Below are 20,020 nucleotides of genomic sequence, written 5' to 3'. Positions count from 1 at the left end.
TTTTGTTTTTTATGAATTGCTTTTGTTTGCATACCAATTTAATTTAAAGAAAAGAGGGGAATCTGTTAGCATCTAATAGGATGTTAAATACCTAAAAGTTTAGGGTAATGAGGTTGATAGGTGTTGGGTGTTGATTAGTTAATTATACTCCAATGTGTATATAAAGAAGAAGCAGAGAGCATGGGGTGTGGGGGTGGTCGAGTGGAGAAGTAAACTTTGCAACAAACAACCTTCATAAAAAACATCCCGGTCTCAGTGTCGCTTTCACAACCGGGTGTGGGAATTTCTCTAACAAAGCTGATTCTATAAGTAAATTTAAAAGTAAGCTGGACAGGCACGTGAGGATGAGAAACTTGCAGGACTGTGCGTCTAAATAGGACTCCTCTTTCAAAGGGCTAGCACAGGCATGATGGGTGATGTAAGATTTTATAATTCTCAAAATATTCAAAGTGCCAAGTGAACATCATATGACTGACCCTTTCATGTTATGAATTTTTAAACTTCTCTTCAAGTTGCTAGACAGATTTTATATTGTTCAACTCCCATATAACTGCCTACAAACTTTACATGGATTTATTGGTGGAGGTTTCTAGTTATCCAACATTTGTTTCAGTACAGGGGATTTATGGTATCTCTGAAAAGTTTAAACCACAGTGAGGTTCTTCAACCAATCAGATTGAGGTATTGTCTCTGTGACACACAGGGTGGAATTTTTTGGTCTCACCTGCTGCGGGTCTGGATATTCCCGCCTGAAGTCAAGAGTCCTGTTTAATTTTTCACCTTGCCTGTGACAATTCCCTCGGCAGGAGGGACTGGAAAATCCTGGCCACAGAATTCAAACCAGGAAGTATAGCGTGGAGCTACATAATGTGTAGAAAGCAAAATAAAAATTGCAAATACAGATGAAATTAAGGGAAATAAATGAAGACAGAAAAAAATATAAAAATACTGCATCATTAATTTTCTCGAGGGATTGAGACTGCACATAGGGCCAGAGAGGCTAATAATTCAGTAATATTCATTTAGTAAGCAGCTAAAATCGGGCTACAATGCTGACTTTTCCAGTCACCTTTAACATGGAATGAATGGATAAGAATCTCAAGTTCACACTGTAACAGTGATTTCAGTGCCAAATTTTGTCAATGAAGGGTACAACGCCTGTGAAGAGTGGGATATTTCCGACAGCAAATTCTGTATTTCTTGTTTTTTCTCAGTGCTGTTCCAACAGTGCCATTGACTAAAGTAATTGGAATTTGCTTACACTTTGTCATGTGTGGACACTAGGGGTTGTTGTTAAATTTACCCTGTGACAGCAGTGAGCACTGACAGCCTCACTGCCAATAGCATTGCAAAATCTGGGCCATAATCTTTTACAACAGCATGTCTACAGCATGATATAAACTTTTTTTTGCATGTTACATTGTCTTATTTCTCGGGTTTTGGAGAAGAGCCCTTCATATCTTTAAAGTACAACATTCATCAATGTCTAATATACAATTGATGTCAAAGTGACCACATTTGATCTCAATCACATTTTTCTCTGTGGCGGAAGTTCTCAGGGCCCCATCCATATTTCTCATTTATGTCAATGCCATTCCAACACTTGAGTAAAGTAATTGGAATTTGCTTACAATTTGTCAGTGACATTGCCTTTTGCGTACCGTCCATTAACTAAGAAATTACATTAGAAAATCTCATGAGATGGCTGAATGATCTGGAGGAATAGGAATGCCAATAGTTTTGCTTAACCCCTTTTAAGATATCAGGACCTCTCTCCGAAGTGATTTGCAGCTAACCTGTCTCTCTCCACCCCCCCCCCCCCCCCAAATAATAAGTGTGTACTATTTGTCAAAAGAAACAATCAAAAACAATAAAGAGCGGCTGATATGAAAACAGAAAATGCTGCAAACACTGAGCAGTCATCAGTATTCGTGGAGAAACAGAGTTAGCATCTCGGTTGGTGACATTTCATCAGCACAGATGATGGTGGGTATAATTTTCCGCAGGAACATGGATTGGACATGGCAGATTGGTAACATAAATGCTGGGCCAATTGCGAACCTTATGTGGAAAGAAGCACCAAAATGATTCCCCATTACTTTCCTCAGATGTATGAAGCTTACATCATTTAATCCTGCAATGTGGACATCCAGCCTAATGCACAAGTTAACCATATATTAGGCTGTTAAAAGTAATCCGCAACTGAGCTCTTTTTTTGCACAAAAGTACTTTATTCATTAAATATCTAAAATAACATTTCAAAATGGCCAGCACAAAGTGCAATGGTATTCAAATTTTCCACATAGATCATGCTTCATTCTGAGGTGCTCGATGCCATAAAAAGAACATTCCAAACATTTTAAATTGTGGTAAACCGGAACTAAGCGATAAGTATAACAGATTAGCTCTTGTGCTTTATCCGCACAGCGTGTATGGACTCCAGACAGTGAAAGACAGACTTCAGAGGCTCCATCAGAGTGGCAGTTGCTGCATCTGAGAGATTACATTTTGTCCAACATTTAATTTAGTTAGTTTAGCTTTTATCTTACATCTTTGCAAAAAAAATTAAAACGTGATTATTACCTCCAGGAATGTGTCATCTTCGCACAGTTAGCTATCACTGTTGTAATTTATTTGAATAGCAGGGAAAATGAGATGCAAATCTAATTCTATGAATACATGTTTAATGTCATTGAGTTGATTCCATTGAACTTCTGTCTTGCGAGATAATGTCCCTGCCTAACATACCTGAACCAAATTAAGGTTTAATTTTAGTATTTAATGTTAGAATCATAGAATAGTAGAAGGAGGCCTATTGAGTATCCTTCCAGTATACTGCTTTACCTCATTCAGGATTCTACAATGTGATACTGTCTGGTCCCACAGTGGGTCCCAGGCCTTGTCAATACACCTGGTGCCTGCAGCTCTGTCCCTCTGATCTGCCCCTTAGCTTTGCAACTGTGTCCCTTTGCTCCTCCAAGCTGCCCTCAGCTTGGTGCGTTTGCTGACCTTCTCTCCCGTTTCAGTGTAAGTTTCCACTCCAATGGAAAGCAGCTCCACAATGGCTGACCTTTCCTTCAGAGTCTGAGGCCCTCCCCTGTAGACTGACACATTTGTATGTTCAGGGATCTGACAGCCTGTGTGGGGAATGTGCACCACACATTTCATTTGCAAGGTAAGATGGAAATTCATTCAGTGGCATGCAAACGTGATGATAGCATGCTCAATTAACCTCCTGTCGCTTCATGTAGCATTGTCACCTTGCTGCCTCCCACTGCTGGCATAATATGGCCAGAGTCCCTGTCATTAGCCATCCAGAAAAGTGTTTCCAATATGATTCTATGCCTCCCTCTCCCACCACCCCTCGCTTTGGTCCCCAGCTCCATTAAATTCCACCCACTTCACAGCAGCACTAAAGATGGTATGTGAATGTACCTTTAATTACTATCTTTCCAGCCAGTAGAAACAATCACTTGTTATTATATCACAGTTCTTCATCTTGGTATGACCATCGGGTCACTCTTCAACCTCCTGAGCTCTAGTGAAAAAGCACCAATTCTCAAGTTTCTCTTCATAACTGTAACTCTACCTCCTGCACTGCACCCTTTCCAATGTTTTTATATTTTATAGAGTGCTCAAAATTGTCCACCGTATTCTAACTAAATTAGTCTGAACTGGTACCAGCAGGAAACTTCAGTATTGTTCTGCATCATTCCACTCGAGCTGACATCTTTAGTGTAACTGGTGTAATCAGCAAGTTTGCGGATGACACGAAGATGGCTGGATTTGCGGATAGCGAAGAGCATTGTCGGGCAATACAGCAGGATATAGATAGGCTGGAAAATTGGGCAGAGAGGTGGCAGATGGAGTTTAATCCGGATAAATGCGAAGTGATGCATTTTGGAAGAAATAATGTAGGGAGGAGTTGTACAATAAATGGCAGAGTCATCAGGAGTATAGAAACACAGAGGGACCTAGGTGTGCAAGTCCACAAATCCTTGAAGGTGGCAACACAGGTGGAGAAGGTGGTGAAGAAGGCATATGGTATGCTTGCCTTTATAGGACGGGGTATAGAGTATAAAAGCTGGAGTCTGATGATGCAGCTGTATAGAACGCTGGTTAGGCCACATTTGGAGTACTGCATCCAGTTCTGGTCGCCGCACTACCAGAAGGACGTGGAGGCGTTAGAGAGAGTGCAGAGAAGGTTTACCAGGATGTTGCCTGGTATGGAGGGTCTTAGCTATGAGGAGAGATTGGGTAAACTGGGGTTGTTCTCCCTGGAAAGACGGAGAATGAGGGGAGACTTAATAGAGGTGTACAAGATTATGAAGGGTATAGATAGGGTGAACAGTGGGAAGCTTTTTCCCAGATCGGAGGTGACGATCACGAGGGGTCACGGGCTCAAGGTGAGAGGGGCGAAGTATAACTCAGATATCAGAGGGACTTTTTTACACAGAGGGTGGTGGGGGTCTGGAATGCGCTGCCAAGTAGGGTGGTGGAGGCAGGCACGCTGACATCGTTTAAGACTTACCTGGATAGTCACATGAGCAGCCTGGGAATGGAGGGATACAAACAATTGGTCTAGTTGGACCAAGGAGCGGCACAGGCTTGGAGGGCCGAAGGGCCTGTTTCCTGTGCTGTATTGTTCTTTGTTCTTTGTAATTCTAAAACACAATAAAAGTAACTACAATCAAATAATCCTGATATATATGCAAATATTCAGTGTCTCTCGGAAAATCTCATTAGAAGAGAATAAAATTAAGACCTGACTATTTGGAAAGGCAACAGTTGACAGCTTCTGAAGCTGTCTGGAAAATGTATTGCTATTATAGAAAATAGTCATTTTTTTTCAGACAAAGCCAATAAAATTACAGCGACCTCAGTTCTAACTCAAACCTGTGTTTGAGACATTTTATTTCTAAGCAAATTTATATACTTTAAAAGAGTATTTGTAATGTAGGGTTACAGCAATTTGTACAGAAGTCCAATGTGAAATACATCTACTGAATTAAGCTGCATCAAAACAAAAATAAATGATCTTGTATTGGTGAACGTTGTTTTCACAAAGTTGGAAGGGGGAACCAGAGGCTTCTGCAGTAACATGGTGTTTTCTATGAGTTGGCTGCTCAGAAGTTAACATCTCAATTGTTGCAATGGACACGGAGCTCGAGGCCTTCATACATTCTAATCTCGTATCCACTATAACTCAGCCTCCCTGTTCTCTGGTCAGGTTGAGAGCCACCTCCTCAGCAGATGTCAGGGTTTGGATGTGCAGCACACCTCCACCAGTCTTCACCTTCCCTCTACTGTTGTGGGCCCTCTTCTCCTGCAGGCAGAAGAGGATAGTGAGTCACCACACAATGATCAGTTGACACCCCAGCTATCAGTACCTATTCAGTTCCTCCGCCATTTCTTTTTCCCCATTATACGTCTGTTCTCACTGGACATGGGAGATGCTGGTACCAAGAGGCAGATCACTGTCATGCATATGTGGCCATTGCTCAAGGCAGCTGCTAGTGGGGCATACAAAGCTTTTATCCACCTAGCCAACCCCTCCCCTCATTGAGACCCATCATGTATTACCCACATAAAATCCACAACGCATGCTCAGCATTCATTTGCATTCACTCTGGCGGTGTGGAGATCGTCACTGGGCCCAAGGGTGCTGCAGGACCTATGGCTGCTAACCTCTACTGCCATCACCATCCAGACCTATTTGGTCAGGCTGGAGGATCTCTACTTGCCACCCGTAGGAAACAACACCTGCTATTTCCAAGCAGCCTAGAGGAGAACCTGCAGAGAGGCATTGCCGAACCATGGGGCCACCCTTTGCCCAATGGCATTCCCCTTTTTATGGTAACCTCCTCACTTTGTTGACAGTGCAGTGGAGACAGGGAAGATGAATGGTTTTTGATTGGGGAGCTGACGGCTTTTGGTCTGTGCAAGAGGGTGGGTTTCGCAGTGGCTGGCACAATAATGCAGGAAGCTTGGAGGCACTGCTGACAGGTGTGCATGTCATTTAAAAATGGCGCCAGCACCTGTTCTCATATCAGTTGGATCGATGCCTCCCTGCACGCCCTAAACACTGCATAGGCTAGGCCCTGCATCTGTAACTTGTTTATTGGCTGGTTGCCATGTAATTGTGTTAGACTGGCTGCTTCTGCCCCATCAGCAATGTCGCCCAATTCCACTGCCAGGACACGCTCCATTGACGTTAAATTCTGCCCTGTGTGTAAACAGTAGTAATGCTATCATGATGTGCAAATCTCCCAGTAACTGACAGCTTGAAATCCAAACTGCAGATCAGGTGTCCATCCTATTTCTATATTCCTTTATCTTGCATTTCCTTCAATTACTTGTGTAACTTATTCTTAAATGTTGATCATCTCTGTTAATTCCAGTAGTGCAATTCATGTCTCAGTTTCCTGTGAATAGATAGCTTTTCCTGCTCTCTGTCTAAGGTTCTATATTTCTCCTTTCCCTTAAGGTTTTATACTTAATCTTGCATTTATGCCCTAGTTCTAGATCCATCAACCATTGAAAACAGTCTGGATTAATAGTATATGAATAATTTGCAGCATGTCACTTGGTAAGCGCAGCATACTTGGTTGGAAAAGGTGGTTTTGTTCCTCTGGTTTCCACTCGGAACCACTGGGGGTTTCTTTATGCCATTTATAGGTCTGTAATAAACTAATTAATAGAATTTGATTGCTGTGATTAATCAATAGTTTTGTTATCATAACTACATTCACCTGTCAGGATGGTAGAAGGTAAACGAAATGGGTCCTTGTCTTTTTATTTGTTCTTCCATGGGATGTGGGTGCCACGAACAAGACCAGCATTTGTTGTCCATCCCAAATTGTCCTTCAGCCAAGTGGCTGACTCTGCCATTTTTGATGATAGGTAAGAGTCAGCCACGTTGCTGTGGGTCTGGAGTCACATGTAGACCAGACTGAGTAAGGATAGCAGATTTCCATCCCTAAAAGACATTAGTGAACCTTAGCCTATCAATTCCTAAGTCCTTTATTATTTTAAACAAATCTGTCAAATTACCCCTCTACTCTGACAAAAATAAACCTTTTAAAGTTTTCAAATGTATATTTTCCTACTTCAGACTTACTAGTGAACCTGTACTGTCTCTTACTTTGACATCGAATTCCATTTACCACATTTTGCCTATTGGCTGTATTATCAATATCCCCTCCTAGCTTCCTTTAGTCTACAAAATTATTTACCATATTATTATTTTATATATAGTATCTATTATTAATCAGTTACATACCATGCCTCCTACTTCAGTATTACTTTAAGATTTTGACATTACTTCCTCCATCAATGAATATAAATCATTCACAGATGGATTCCTATATTTGTCAGGAGAATGTGGAATCTGGTCATTTACTTCTGTTTTTGAAGGTTATAGAACATACAGCTCCAACTCCTGATCCTACTGGAGGTAAGGGAGCAATCCAGAAAGGAACTATGTGGATTAACAAGTTACTAACAGTGTCGATATTTCTGACTAGAAAAGCAAAAGAACTAGTGCTAAATTTTACAATCAGCTGAGAGTATTGTGTCCAATTCTGAGCAATTCATTTTAGAAAAAAAGACTCAAGCTATTGGAAAAGCTGCAGAGTGGAATGATATTATGTGCCGGGGGCTTCACTTGCACAGACAGAATGAAGAAGCTGAGATTTAAAAAAAACAGAAAATGCTGGAAACACTCATCAGATCAAGCACAATCTGTGGAGAGAGAAACAGAATTAATGTTTCAGGCTGATGACTTTCCATTGTTCTCGTTAAAACAGAGACGGTTATGTGAAAGACTTAATAACGTAGTTCAGATTCAAAATGGGTTTTGTTAGAGTGTGGGTGGATTGGTCATCAGAGGACGCCGGTTTAAGACAATTGGCAAAAGAACCAGACAGGAGTTGAGAATTTGTTTTATGCAGCAAGTTGTTATGATCTGGAATGAAAGAGATCATATGGATATAGATTGATATAGGAATAGATTGATTAGTAACTTTCAAAAGGAATTGGATATTTTCTTGAAAAAGGAAAACAATCACAGAGCTGTGGTGAAAAAGCAGGTGGGACTGATGGGATAGCTTTTTCAAAGAACTGGCATGGGTAAGGTGGACTGAATGGCCTCCTCTGCTGTAGCTACATTTCTGTGAATGAAGTGCAGTTAGTTGGCTGGTTATAAGAGGGAGAATGGGCTGAACAATATTGAATTACTGAAACTTGTAGAAAAATATTTTGTCAGTCCACTTTCAGAAGACTAGTCTGCCTTATGCAGCAATGACTTATCTTTTTCAATTTTACCAAGCTGCCAATTGATTTGCTTATACAGCAACTTAAGTAAGCTTACATAAGCAATTTATCGAGCATATTGATCAGAAAAACGGAAAACTAGTTTAAAGATATAATAATGGATTGTAAAACAAGAAAGCTGATATGGTGACAATAGTAAACATGAAAGTTTGTATTTATAGTGAATGCTTAAACACCACAAACATTTGCTTACAAAAAATCACTAAAATACACCTTTCAATTCCTTATTAATGTATAGTAAATTGTTTTGTGTGGTAATCAGTTTTCTTACTTCAAACTAAATTGTCTCAAGTGCATATTATGTGTGGATGATGAAAATTATTGGCAAGAAGCACAAGGATGATGGAACAAAGCTTTACTGATCTACTTGACATGTAAAACAAGAATTTAACTGATGAGAAGGATCCAAAGTGGTGGTAATACCAGACAAAAAAACACTAGAAACCCTCAAAATCATAATCATCTTCATCAAATTTATCAAAAAGCTTGCAAGTTGCGCCAACAATCTCAAAGGCAATGTTTGAAGCGGAGTCCACAGTTCAATCTTGCAATCAACCATGTCAGGGAGTTTCTCCTTTCCAAAAAATGTCTTTGGTGAGGGCCAGCTGAAGCCACCTGTGAATTCTTTTGTTGCAGGAGTCTCTCTAACTCAAGGTGTTCCCCGATCCAGAGCTGGACACGATTAGCTCTAAGTTTCCCACCGTCACCACCAGTTTTATTGAGACCCATATGATTGTTCCTTAATTGTAATTGGATCAATATTCTGCAACACCACTGTGGATGGATGCTGCATGCCCGTTGCAAAGACTGTGATGATTTAAGGAAAAATCAATTGATCATGGATCGCGATGACGTAAGAACTATCACTTAGCGGTTGTCCAAACATTTGTACTAATGAAATCTGACTGAAAACTAAAGTGTTTCACTGATGAGGTAACTGCTGGTGTAAATGCCTTTTGTTCATTTTCAAAGGGGATTTATTTTAGAGGACACTGGTGGTTTACCCAAAGTAAACTGCGTACTGCTGACCGCAGAACAGCACAAATGATAACAGCTACAACACAAGTTTACTTTGTGTGAACCATACAAAAACTCATTTCCAATGAAATGTGGGAGCCTAAGTTAAATATGTTAATACAAAAGCAAAATAGTGCCGATGATGAAAATCTGAAATAAAAACAGAAAATGCTGGAAGTATTCAGCAGGTCTGGCAGCATCTATGGAGAGATAGAGTTTATTTTTCAGGTCAGTGACTTGAAATTTTAATTCTGTTTCTCTCTCCAAAGATGATCCAAATTCAAAATGTTTGTCGATTCTCTCTCCACAGATGCTGTCAGACCTGCTGAGATTTTCCAGCATTTTCTGTTTTGCTTCATTAGTTCAAGCTTCTGGGTAACAGCCAAGTGATAGTTCTTACATTACCAAGATCCATGAAGGTACAAAATAGAGTAGAAAAGTCTAGTCGTGACCATGATTTTAAGAAGAGCAATGAATGCAAGATGAGGCCGCATAAGTGCAGTTGACTAAAAGGCAAGCTCAGGATTCAAGTTGTTCCAGCAGTCACTGATCTGAAACATAAACTCTGTTCATCGCTCTGTGGGTGAGCATTTCTGGCATTTTCTGTTTTCTTTATTGAGAAGTGATTAATATTTGGAATAATCTTCTCAGTAGTGTAGTATTGAAAATGTTGTGACTCTAAAGAAGCAGTTGTGGGGGTTGGAAGTGCAGGCTTCAGTTGGAGGGTGTGTGAGGTGGACTAACTGGCCTCTGATCTGTACTTACCTTGTTATTCATCTCTTTGAATTTCAAAAAGAATCAAGAAGTAACTTGCCTAAAACAATAAATATAGAAACTCTGTAACAAAACCAGTTTTCATATCTGAAAGGAGAGAGTTTTGCTATTGACTCAGGAGAGATCCCTTTAGTATTATGCAAAAGCTATATTTTCACTCGTGCTGATTGATCTGCTGTGTATTTCCAGACCTTTTGGCCTTGATTTCGGATCCAGTGTTCAGTTTTTCTCTTCCTTTCTCTTATTTACACTGTGTGTTACAACAATGTGGAATGATAGCACAGTGGCACTCATTATCATCTTAATGGGCAATCATTAACCTTGCATTGTTTATTTTTTTGCAAAACCTATGACAGATTTTTAACTAAGACTTTGCAGATCTGCTTGTGTGCATTGGCACAGAATGTTGTGCAATGTCTTACAAAATATGAATTATTTAAGCACCAAGAAGGAAAAATGACTTTTATATTTCAGAGTGGATGGAAAAATGCATTTAGTAAACAGAAGGATAAAAGCTTCATATTGTCCGATTATAGACTTTCTGTGCCTTAGGTGTAGGATAAATGTCAGAGTGTTTGTTCTATATTCAATGAACTGTCTTGGCTGAATATTGTCCTGTGCAATAAGAATGCATTTGGTACCACAAATTGCCAGCGTTGTCCAAATATCACAGTTTTGTCCAAATTATCTAGCAGTGGTAAAGGGCCTTTTTAATAGCAATATTTCATGGAGATCTGATTTTTTAAAAATAAATTTTAACTATTAAATTTTAGTAACTTATAATTTTCCTTTTGTGTGAAAAGTTCATAATTTCTCATTTAAGTGCTCTGCAGTAGAAATTGTAGTCACTGTGTGACTGATCTATTTGCTGGCTGCTTCCACTTTCCTAAAGATAAACCCCATATATTTGTTTTTAATGCTTCCTCTGTCAAGTCAACAGGATTTTGTTATTGGAAAAATGTTGCAGAAATATGTGCACTGTCCAAGACCATAAGAAATCGAGGCAGGAGTAGACTATATGACCCCGAGGCCCTGCTCGACCATTTAATAACATAGTGACTGATCTTTGACATTAATTCCCTTTTTTCTGCCTGATACCTATATCCCTTAATTACATTAGAGTCCAAAAATCTATTTATCTCCGCCTTGAATATACTCAACAACTTGGCATCCACAGCTCATTCGGGATTAAAAATTCTAAAGATTCACAACCATCTAAGTGAAGAAATAGCTCCTCATCTTGGTCAGAAATGATTGGCCCCTTAGCCTGAGCCAATGCCCCCTAGTTCTGGATTTTCCACTGTGGGGAAACAGCCTCTCAACATCGATTGTATCAGGCTCTCCGAAAATCTTATACGTTCTAATGAGATCACTCTTATTGTTCTAAACTCCAGAGAGTGTTGACCCAAACTACTTGACCTCTCATAGTAGGACAATCCTCTTATCTCAGGAATGAATCTAGAGAACCTTTACTGCACCAACTCCAAGCATATCCTTCCTTAGATAAGGATACCAAGGCCGGAAGTTTACCGCCTCGCCCGCCCCGGAATCAAGACGGGCAAGTCTCAAAGAATGGAATTCTCCGTTGGCCTCGGGCGGGATTTTACAAGCCTCACCCGAGCGAGGTAAAATTCTGTACCAAATCACTGCACAATACTCCAGTTCTGGTCATCGTACTATAAAAAGGATATAGAAGGATTGGAGAGAGTGCAGGGAAGATTTACAAGGATGATATCATAAATGTGTGTGTATACATACTGCATCAGGAAAGGATGAACATGTTGCGTCTCTTTTCTCTTGTAAAAGGATGAGGGATGACCTAATATGGATCTTTAAGATTCTGAAAAGTTCTGATAGATTGGATACAGGGAGTGTGTTCCAACTTCTGAGGAAGGACAAATCCAGAGGCTGTCAATGTGGAATGATCACTAAGGTATCCAATAAGGGTTTCAGAAGAAATTCTTTAGCCAATGGAATTCACAAATACAAGGAGTCATTGAAATGAACAGTAGAGTTTCATTTAAGGGAAGGTTAGACAAGAATATGAAGGCGAAGGAAATAGAAAGATATACTGGTGGATTTTAAATGTGGAAAGGCGGCAGATGGCTTGAATGAGCATAAATGCCAGCATGGATCGGTTAGGCTAAATGGCTATACTTGATATCCTATGTAAGTGTGATCGCACAAAAGCCCTTTACAACTGTAGTAAGATTTCCTTGTTCTGGTACTCCAGCCCCCTTTTTAATAAACGTCAATATGTCATTGCTTTCCTCATGCTATATCTATCTGCATGTTAACTTGCTTTTTTTGTATGAGGAAACCCAAACCTTTCTGAACATCAACATGTGAAAGTTTTCCACCATGTTTTAAAAAGGCTTTATTTTTGTTGTTCTTACCAAGTTGAATAACCCCTCATTTCCCACCTTGTGCTAAATCTGCCACCTCATTGTACACTCATTTAACCTGTCTGTATTTTAACTTACAACCTCTTTGTCTCTTCCTTACAGTTTACTCTCCCACCGGGCTTTGTATCGTCAGCAAACTGAAATATATTATTCTGGTTCCTTTCATCACTCTTGGGTGGCCTCCCATGTTTTATTGTCCATAAATTTGGAATCATCCAAAACTCTGCATGTATCCTGATACATACAAAATCCTGTTCACCTACACTGGCTCCTGGTTAAGCATTGCCTTGATTTTAAAATTCTCATCCTTGATTTTTACATCCCTCCATGTCCTTGCCCCTCTTTGTTTCTATAATCCCAACTATTTAGACACCTGCATACCTCTAATTCTGGCCTCTTGAACATCCCTGATATTAATTGTTCCACAGTAGTTGGCAGTGCCTTCAGTTGCCTTGGCCACGAGCTCTGGAATTCCCTCTCAAAAACTCTCCATCTACCTTCCCTCCTTTAAGACACTACTTAAAATTTGCATTTTTGACCAATCTTTTGTTCATGTACCACCATATTGCCTTATGTTGCTCGGTGTCAAATTTGCTTTATAACACTTCTGTGAATTGCCTTGGGACGTTTTCTTATGTTAAAGATGTTATATAAATACAGATTGTTGTTCTAAATTTCTTTTGTGACACTTTATTGAATGCTTCTTGTAAATCTTGCATCCACTGGTTCCCCTTTATCTACCCTGTTAGTTACGTCTTTCCCTTTTCTAAAAAGTTGTTGACTGCCTAATCATATTATGATTTTCCAAATGCCTTGTTAACATAATGTCTTCATAATAGACTCCTTCCTTGAATAACAGTGTTCCATTTACTTCCTTCCAATCCGCTCGGGAAATTTGAAAGATCACAACCAAATGAACCACTATTTCTGCAACCACTTCTTTTGGAATCTTAGAATGTTGGCTATTGCACTGGTTTTTAGCCATTGTAGTTTCTTCAGTACTTTTCTTTGACTGATGTTAATTACTTTTAAATTCCTCACTCCCATTACCCACATGTTTTCCACTATTTATGGTTTGCTTTTTGTGTCTTCTACTGTGAAGACAGAAGCAAAATAATTGCATTTCCTTACTCGCCATTATAATTTCTCCCACCTCATCCTCTAAAAGACCAGCATTTACTTTTGTTACTCCCTTCCTTTTTACATACTTGTTTTTGTATTTCTTTCTGGTTCATTTTCATTCTGTTGTTAATCATTTTTTAATATTTTCTTTTTGGGTTTCCAAAACTCTACCGATCTTCAGGCTTACCACAAATCTTAGAACCATAGCCTATTCTTTTAAGTTAATTTTTCTCAGAGTTTCCGTTTCTCCGTGGAATGAATTTGTGTTGAGAATTTGGAATTATTTTAATTAAGTGAATCAACTGTAGCTAACTCACCCCTCAAACCTATGTAACTTTTAAAAATTAATTCATGGAATGTTGGTCAGCATTTGTTGCCCATTCTTAATTGCCCCAAACTGATTGGATTGCTTGGCCATTTTAGAACACATTTAAAGATGAACCACATTGTTGTGGGTCTGGAGTCACATGTTGGCCAGACCAGGTAAGGATGGCAGATTTCTTTCCCGAAAAGACATTAGTGAACCAGTTGGATTTTTACGACAATTGACAATGTTTTCATGATTGTCACAGGAAATCACAGAATCCCCACCGTGCAGAAGGAGGCCACTCGGCCCATCAAGCCTGCACCAACAACAGTGCATCCCAGGCCCTATCCCTGTAACCCCACACACTTACTCTGCTGATTCCTCTGACACTAAGGGACAATCCACCTAACCTGCACATCTTTGGACTGTGGGAGGAAACCGGAGCACTCGGAGGAAACCCACGCAGACACGGGGAGAACGTACAGACTCCACACACAGTCATTCCAGGCTGGAATTGAACCTGGGTCCCTGGCACTGTGTGGCAGCTGTGCTAACCACTGTGCAGCTACTTCGACCTTTAATTCCAGATATTTATTGAATTCAAATTTCACCATTTGCCTTGGGTGGTGGGATGCTCAGAGCATTACTCTTGGTCTCCGGATTGCAAGTCCTGTGCCAATACCACTATGCCACCACCTCCCTATAATTGGCACTGTTTAAGTTTAAGACTTTCATTTTTGGTTGAAGTATGCCACTTGAACTTAATGTGAAATTCCGTCATTTTATTGATCACTCTGTCCTGTGATGCCTTTACTATGAAATTATGAATGGACCCTGTCTCATTGCACAATGCAAGATTGATGGAGGCACATGTATCAAGGTGCATGAATGGAAATGAGGCTTTGTTACTGGGGTATTATGGTAAAAATGTGCACCATTGTTTTAGGCCTTTGTAGACCAAGTACAGGAAACTTAACAATTGCTTCCAGGTTACTAATTGTTTCAGGGATGCAAAAGTAAATTATGTTGGCTGCTGATGTTCTGGAATCCACTCCATTTACACCATTGCACAGAATTCAGAGCGGCAGTGCCAACAAGAAACAAATACATGAGCTCTCTATGAATGAATGTGGTATGAATAAAATGTTGCAGTCTCTGTTATCTTCAGAGGACCATTACTAAACCACTTGACTTGTTTTTTTCTTCTTCTTGGATGGCAGTAATGTCAGCTTATTTATTAATATAAATGCAATCAAAGTTTAGTGTGCTGTTCTTAACCTACATATAAATGTTGACTCTGTTATATAATACATTTGTATAGACCATTAGTGTGTGGGCACAAGGGAGTCATCAGTTTTATATTTCCCTCTATCAAGTGAAAGAAAAGGTAAAGAACAGCTTCTGTTTGTTCCTTATTTGTCCATGAATAATGCAAAAAAAGGTTGGGATTGGTATCTTTCATTTAATTCAGTGCCTTCTGTTTGCATTTGGAAACAAATATTCCATATTACATTTTAGTTGGAGTCCGATACAACATCAGGTTTCACAGATATCACTGTTGCATGAACTTCTTTTGTATTCACTTCCTCTACATTGCCAAGGTATTCACACCTGTCAATAAATCTTAGGATGCATGACAAGTGTCTTGAATTTTAATTTTTCCACAAATGTTTGACTTTGCTTTTGTCAAAGAAGTGAGGAAAAAAAGTTTTTTAAAAGATTTTTGAAAGTTGAATTAAATAAGTTGTTAAATTGACAGGGAAGTTGTCTTGAGTATTTGCCAGTAGCAATGCAAGAAAGTTTTGTTCTTGTTCAGAACCCCAGACTACCTGGGCCTAGAGTAGGTTTTTGAAAGTGGAGTGAGAGTTGGCTGTGACCCTCTATCTTTGTAATGACCTTCTGCACACTGTTCCTCTGACTTCAACCCCTTATGCATTACCCCTCTCTTGCTAAAACCACATTGTGGAATTCTCTCATCTAAACAACTTTACCTCGTCAACCCCATCTCTCCTGAGAAGACCTTCATTTAAATTTACCTAAGTCTCTGTCCACCTTGTCTATTCTCTCCATGGCTTGCCGTCCGTTTTCATGATTTTGCCTTCTGTGAAACATTTTTTCAAAATAAAAGGTCCTATATAAATGGAAGCTGTAGAATATGCTCAGTGAATGTGTTCTAAGCAAAGTTGCAGCTGATCAGCTTGCCATCGTTGCTGGGAAGGAGGGAGGGATAGGGATGCATAGCAGGTTGAGGAAAGGAGTGTTTGTTGGTGGATTTAGGGCGGAAGAGATTGTATAGTCAGGGTAGGTAGGCGATGAAGGAATTCGCAATAAGGACAACAGCTTTAAAATTAATGTTTGGTTGATAGTGAACCATGTGATAATGGGTGTGGGACAAGATGCATATAGTGGTATTTGGGATAGCTGGAGTTTCAGGTGGGTTGAATTACATGAGGGAAACATGGAGAGTGTTGGAGTACTTTATTTTGGAAATGACAGAAGTGTGTGTGAAAGTTTCCACATGGAGGCTAGAAAAAGCATTGAAAGTGATGACAGAATGTGGGGCTTAAACCCAGCTCGAGTTGAATTTAGGTTTGATGCAGAATACAGTTACTTTTAATCTGACTCAAAGTTATACTGAACTATTTTTCTTACCTAAAACAGAAGGCATCTTCAAGACTTTAGAGGGAAATTGGTACAAAATTGGATCATTTTACCTCGTTGTCGGTAGTTTGTGCTTTGGCCTGCATCCAGGGGACTGGGTTGAGACCCTTCAAAAGAATTTCATTTAAGCCATCAAAGAGAAATGTCTTTCATCAGTCAAATCCTAGGGCAGGGGAAGGATTGTGGGGAAGGTAGTAGGAGGTCCCGAGGGAGGTAGGGAGAGGGGTCATTGAAGGCTTCACTAGGATGCTGAGGCCATGCCTTTGTTGTGGGGGAGACTGTCTGGAGAAGGAAGCATCAGTGTGGGGAGGTCAGGGGTCATATGGCGGGGGTGGTGGTTGGAGGACCTGGTACTCCATTGTGGGATGGTCAGTTGGATATTGGAGGCTTCCATGACAGGAAGCTGTAGGACATGGGAAGGTTGGGAGATTGATTGGAGACCTCAGTGGTGGGATGTCTGTCAATGGATGGGGGGCATGTTTTGGGAACCTTGGTGGTAGGATGTATAGGTGGATCAGCCCGTGGGGGCGAGGTGGGGTAACAGGCCTGAGGCGCAGCGATCAGAGGTTTCGGAAGGGGGAGATCTGAGTCCTTGATGGAAAGACGGTATGAAGACCTGTGCCTTAAGTGGGGTAGGAGGAGGGAAGGTTGGAGGCCTCGTTGGGAGGAGTAGGGTCACAGGCATGGGGAAGGGTGATTGAACGTCTCAGGGTGCTAATGGTGGGAAGAAATTTGAAGGGTCAGAGCAGGTTCGATTTGAGAGGGGGGTTTGGCTAGGCAGTCATTCAGCCCAATAAATTTCAAATAGTGGATAAAAATTAGGCACCCATTCTCGTAATAATGTTCAAAATACCAACCCACTTTCTTGGAGCACTTTTGTCTTCTGCACCCCTTTCACTGCCATTAATATTGGGGATGCAGACTTTTAACTCTTTAACAAGGCTTCAAACCCCAATCCAAAGTTTTTGGGGTTAAAATTCTCTCCTATGATTGCAAACAAAAATAAAATATAAGTTCCTAATAGGAAGATTGACCACCCAAGATAGGAACTTTAAAACTTCATAAAGTACAAGAAACTCAAGGATAGTGCATTGTGGGGACAGCACACCATGAAACATTTCTACCACTCCTTTACTCAGCTCAGTTTCATCTTTGGCCAATGTAAGTACATAATTGATTGTTCTCTCCCCCTCCCCCAACACCTTGCATTGACCACATCTGACTACCTGCTATTCTCTGTCAAAATGGTTCAACTATTATTACTGCTGTACCTTTTAAAACACCAAGAGTTCTGCAAAACACTTTAAAATCCATTTTATTGTGTCTTCCACTGTGCATGCTCAGTAATATTGGAATGTACAACTCTGCAGCACAATGACACAAATTCTTTCTGTTACAGATATGCACTTGTTTGGCCACTGTCCAGCCCATGATGAATTTTACCTAGTTGTATGCAGTCACTGCAACCAGGTAGTCAAGCCACAAGCTTTCAATGGGCATTGCGGTAAGCTACAGAATAGTTCTATGCAAATGATCTTTGCAGTGGTACATCTTGTTGGATGTTGACAAACTTATACAAGACCCCCTGTTTACGATGAGCTGAGTTGAGATTTGGGTCTGCTTGATCTAAAGAACCTTTCTTGCTCTTACTGCAACTGTGAAGAGGAGATTAATGAAACATTCTGGGGCGCGATTCTCCCATCCTGCTGCGCTAACTTTTTAGCAGAGCGGGCCAGGAGAATCCCGCTGCGGGCGATGCGCGGGATTTGTGCACATGTTCCTGCCACGATAGCATCTCCCAACGCTGGATTTTTGGTGGCATCTGCTCTATGCCGGAAATTGGCTGGGAGGTGCGGAAGTATTTTTAATCTTATTTTGCATATGATTTACATGCAATTAGCAGGCCTGGAGACTTCAGTCCTGCCTGCCCCCACCAGAGTGGTTCACTCCAGCGGGGATTACAGTAGCTCCCTACCTTCGGGGAACTAGCGGCCCAAACCCGCTGGAGTGAAGGGGGGCAATTGGGGCCCCCAGGGGGGAGGGGGGTGCCCCCTGGGCATTGACAGCCTAGCAGTGCCAGCCTGTGCCCCGTGGCATTGCCCAAGAGGCAAAGTGCTTATGCCCAGAGGGCACCATGGCACTGCCCACCAGACATGGTGCAGTGCCAAGGGGGCAGGGCATATGGAGCCGAGGGCTAGGGGCGGGGCCTGATGGGTCGCAGAGCCTAGGGGCGATCGGTAGGGGTGGGGGAGTCGTGCTGCCACTCTGCAGTCGGGAGCGATGGGGGAGGGAGGCCAGTGATCGGGGTGGGGGAGGGTCAGCCTGCTGCGGGGGTGGGGTAACTGTCGGGAGAGGGTGGTGGGGGGTTGAAGACTGGGTCGGGGGGGGTCAGAAGCAGGGGAGAGGGGCAGGGTGGTCAGGGTGCTGGTGGTCAGGCTGTGGGGTGGGGGAAGGGGTGGAGGGTCAGCGATTGCAGGGGTCCCTGGGTTGGCCAGCAATCGGGAGGCCGTCAGTGCGAGGCCACAGCACATGTGCCAATCTCGGTACTGTCAGATCAGCGCATGTGCAGTGGCCACTGCCCCCCACCCCCCTTCCCCCAGTGGGCTGATTTCAGCCTCTCCAGTGGGGATAGGCTCCATCCCCTAGTTTTGAATGATATTCATACTGGTGGCCTTTGCAGTGCACAGAGTGTGGGAGATTCTCCCACTGAAACAAACAGCGTGAATTACTCCAGTTTTCACGCTAATTCGACAGTTAGAATTTTTTTGGGAGAATTCCGGCCCTGCCAGGCCAGATAATTAAAAAAAGCAAAGGAGACTGAATGGTAAATTTGAACTCATAAGTGTTATTGTAAAAAATGAGTCATTTAGGGTTACTAGAAGGTTTGAGCGCACTTTCTGTTAATAGTTAGTGAACGTCATATATTTATAATAATGCCTCATGTTTAATTAAAATTCTGCAGCACACTTAAATAAGAATTCTTATCAATTATTACCTGGGACTTGATCTTTAAACAGTGTCCATATGTACAGGCAGTGCTATTGAATAATTAAATACATTTAGTCTAACATTTTTATAATTAAAGAGTTGAATAAATGGTCATCATGAAATTTTTACCATGAATTTTGTACAGATGACTTGTTACTTTGATGAAATTAATGCTGCATTCTGTTCTGATGCTTTTCTTTTTTGGTGTATACATTATTGAACAATTGAACCAATCCAGTTTTTGGGTTTGGCAATGTTATCAACTGTTTTCTTTCCCAGAAATCTTTTGGAACTTCCATTATTGTTGGGTTAATTGCTTCTCAACCAGTCAATTATGGGTTCCTGCCCCATCCAGGAGAATGAGGCTGGTTTATAGCAATGCTCAGTATAGTGTAAATGTGGGATAAACAGT

General features: G+C 41.0%; 1 protein-coding gene across 4 annotated transcripts in view; it reads left to right on the top strand.

Annotated features, from left to right (window-relative positions):
* LOC144498684 (ataxin-7-like protein 1) overlaps positions 1 to 20,020 on the top strand; it is a 243,914-nt gene that overhangs the window by 26,584 nt on the left and 197,310 nt on the right. For all 4 annotated transcript variants that reach the window (XM_078220169.1, XM_078220168.1, XM_078220166.1 and 1 more), the window contains exon 3: positions 18,020 to 18,124. In XM_078220169.1, coding sequence (XP_078076295.1) covers positions 18,020 to 18,124 — 105 coding nt within the window. The remainder of the gene's footprint in view (positions 1 to 18,019; positions 18,125 to 20,020) is intronic.

The sequence above is a fragment of the Mustelus asterias genome, chromosome 9 (assembly GCF_964213995.1).
Source record: "Mustelus asterias chromosome 9, sMusAst1.hap1.1, whole genome shotgun sequence".
NCBI classification, from domain to species: domain Eukaryota; kingdom Metazoa; phylum Chordata; class Chondrichthyes; order Carcharhiniformes; family Triakidae; genus Mustelus; species Mustelus asterias.
Note: the sequence above shows the minus strand (reverse complement) of the source record. Positions and strands in the feature narration are given on the sequence as shown.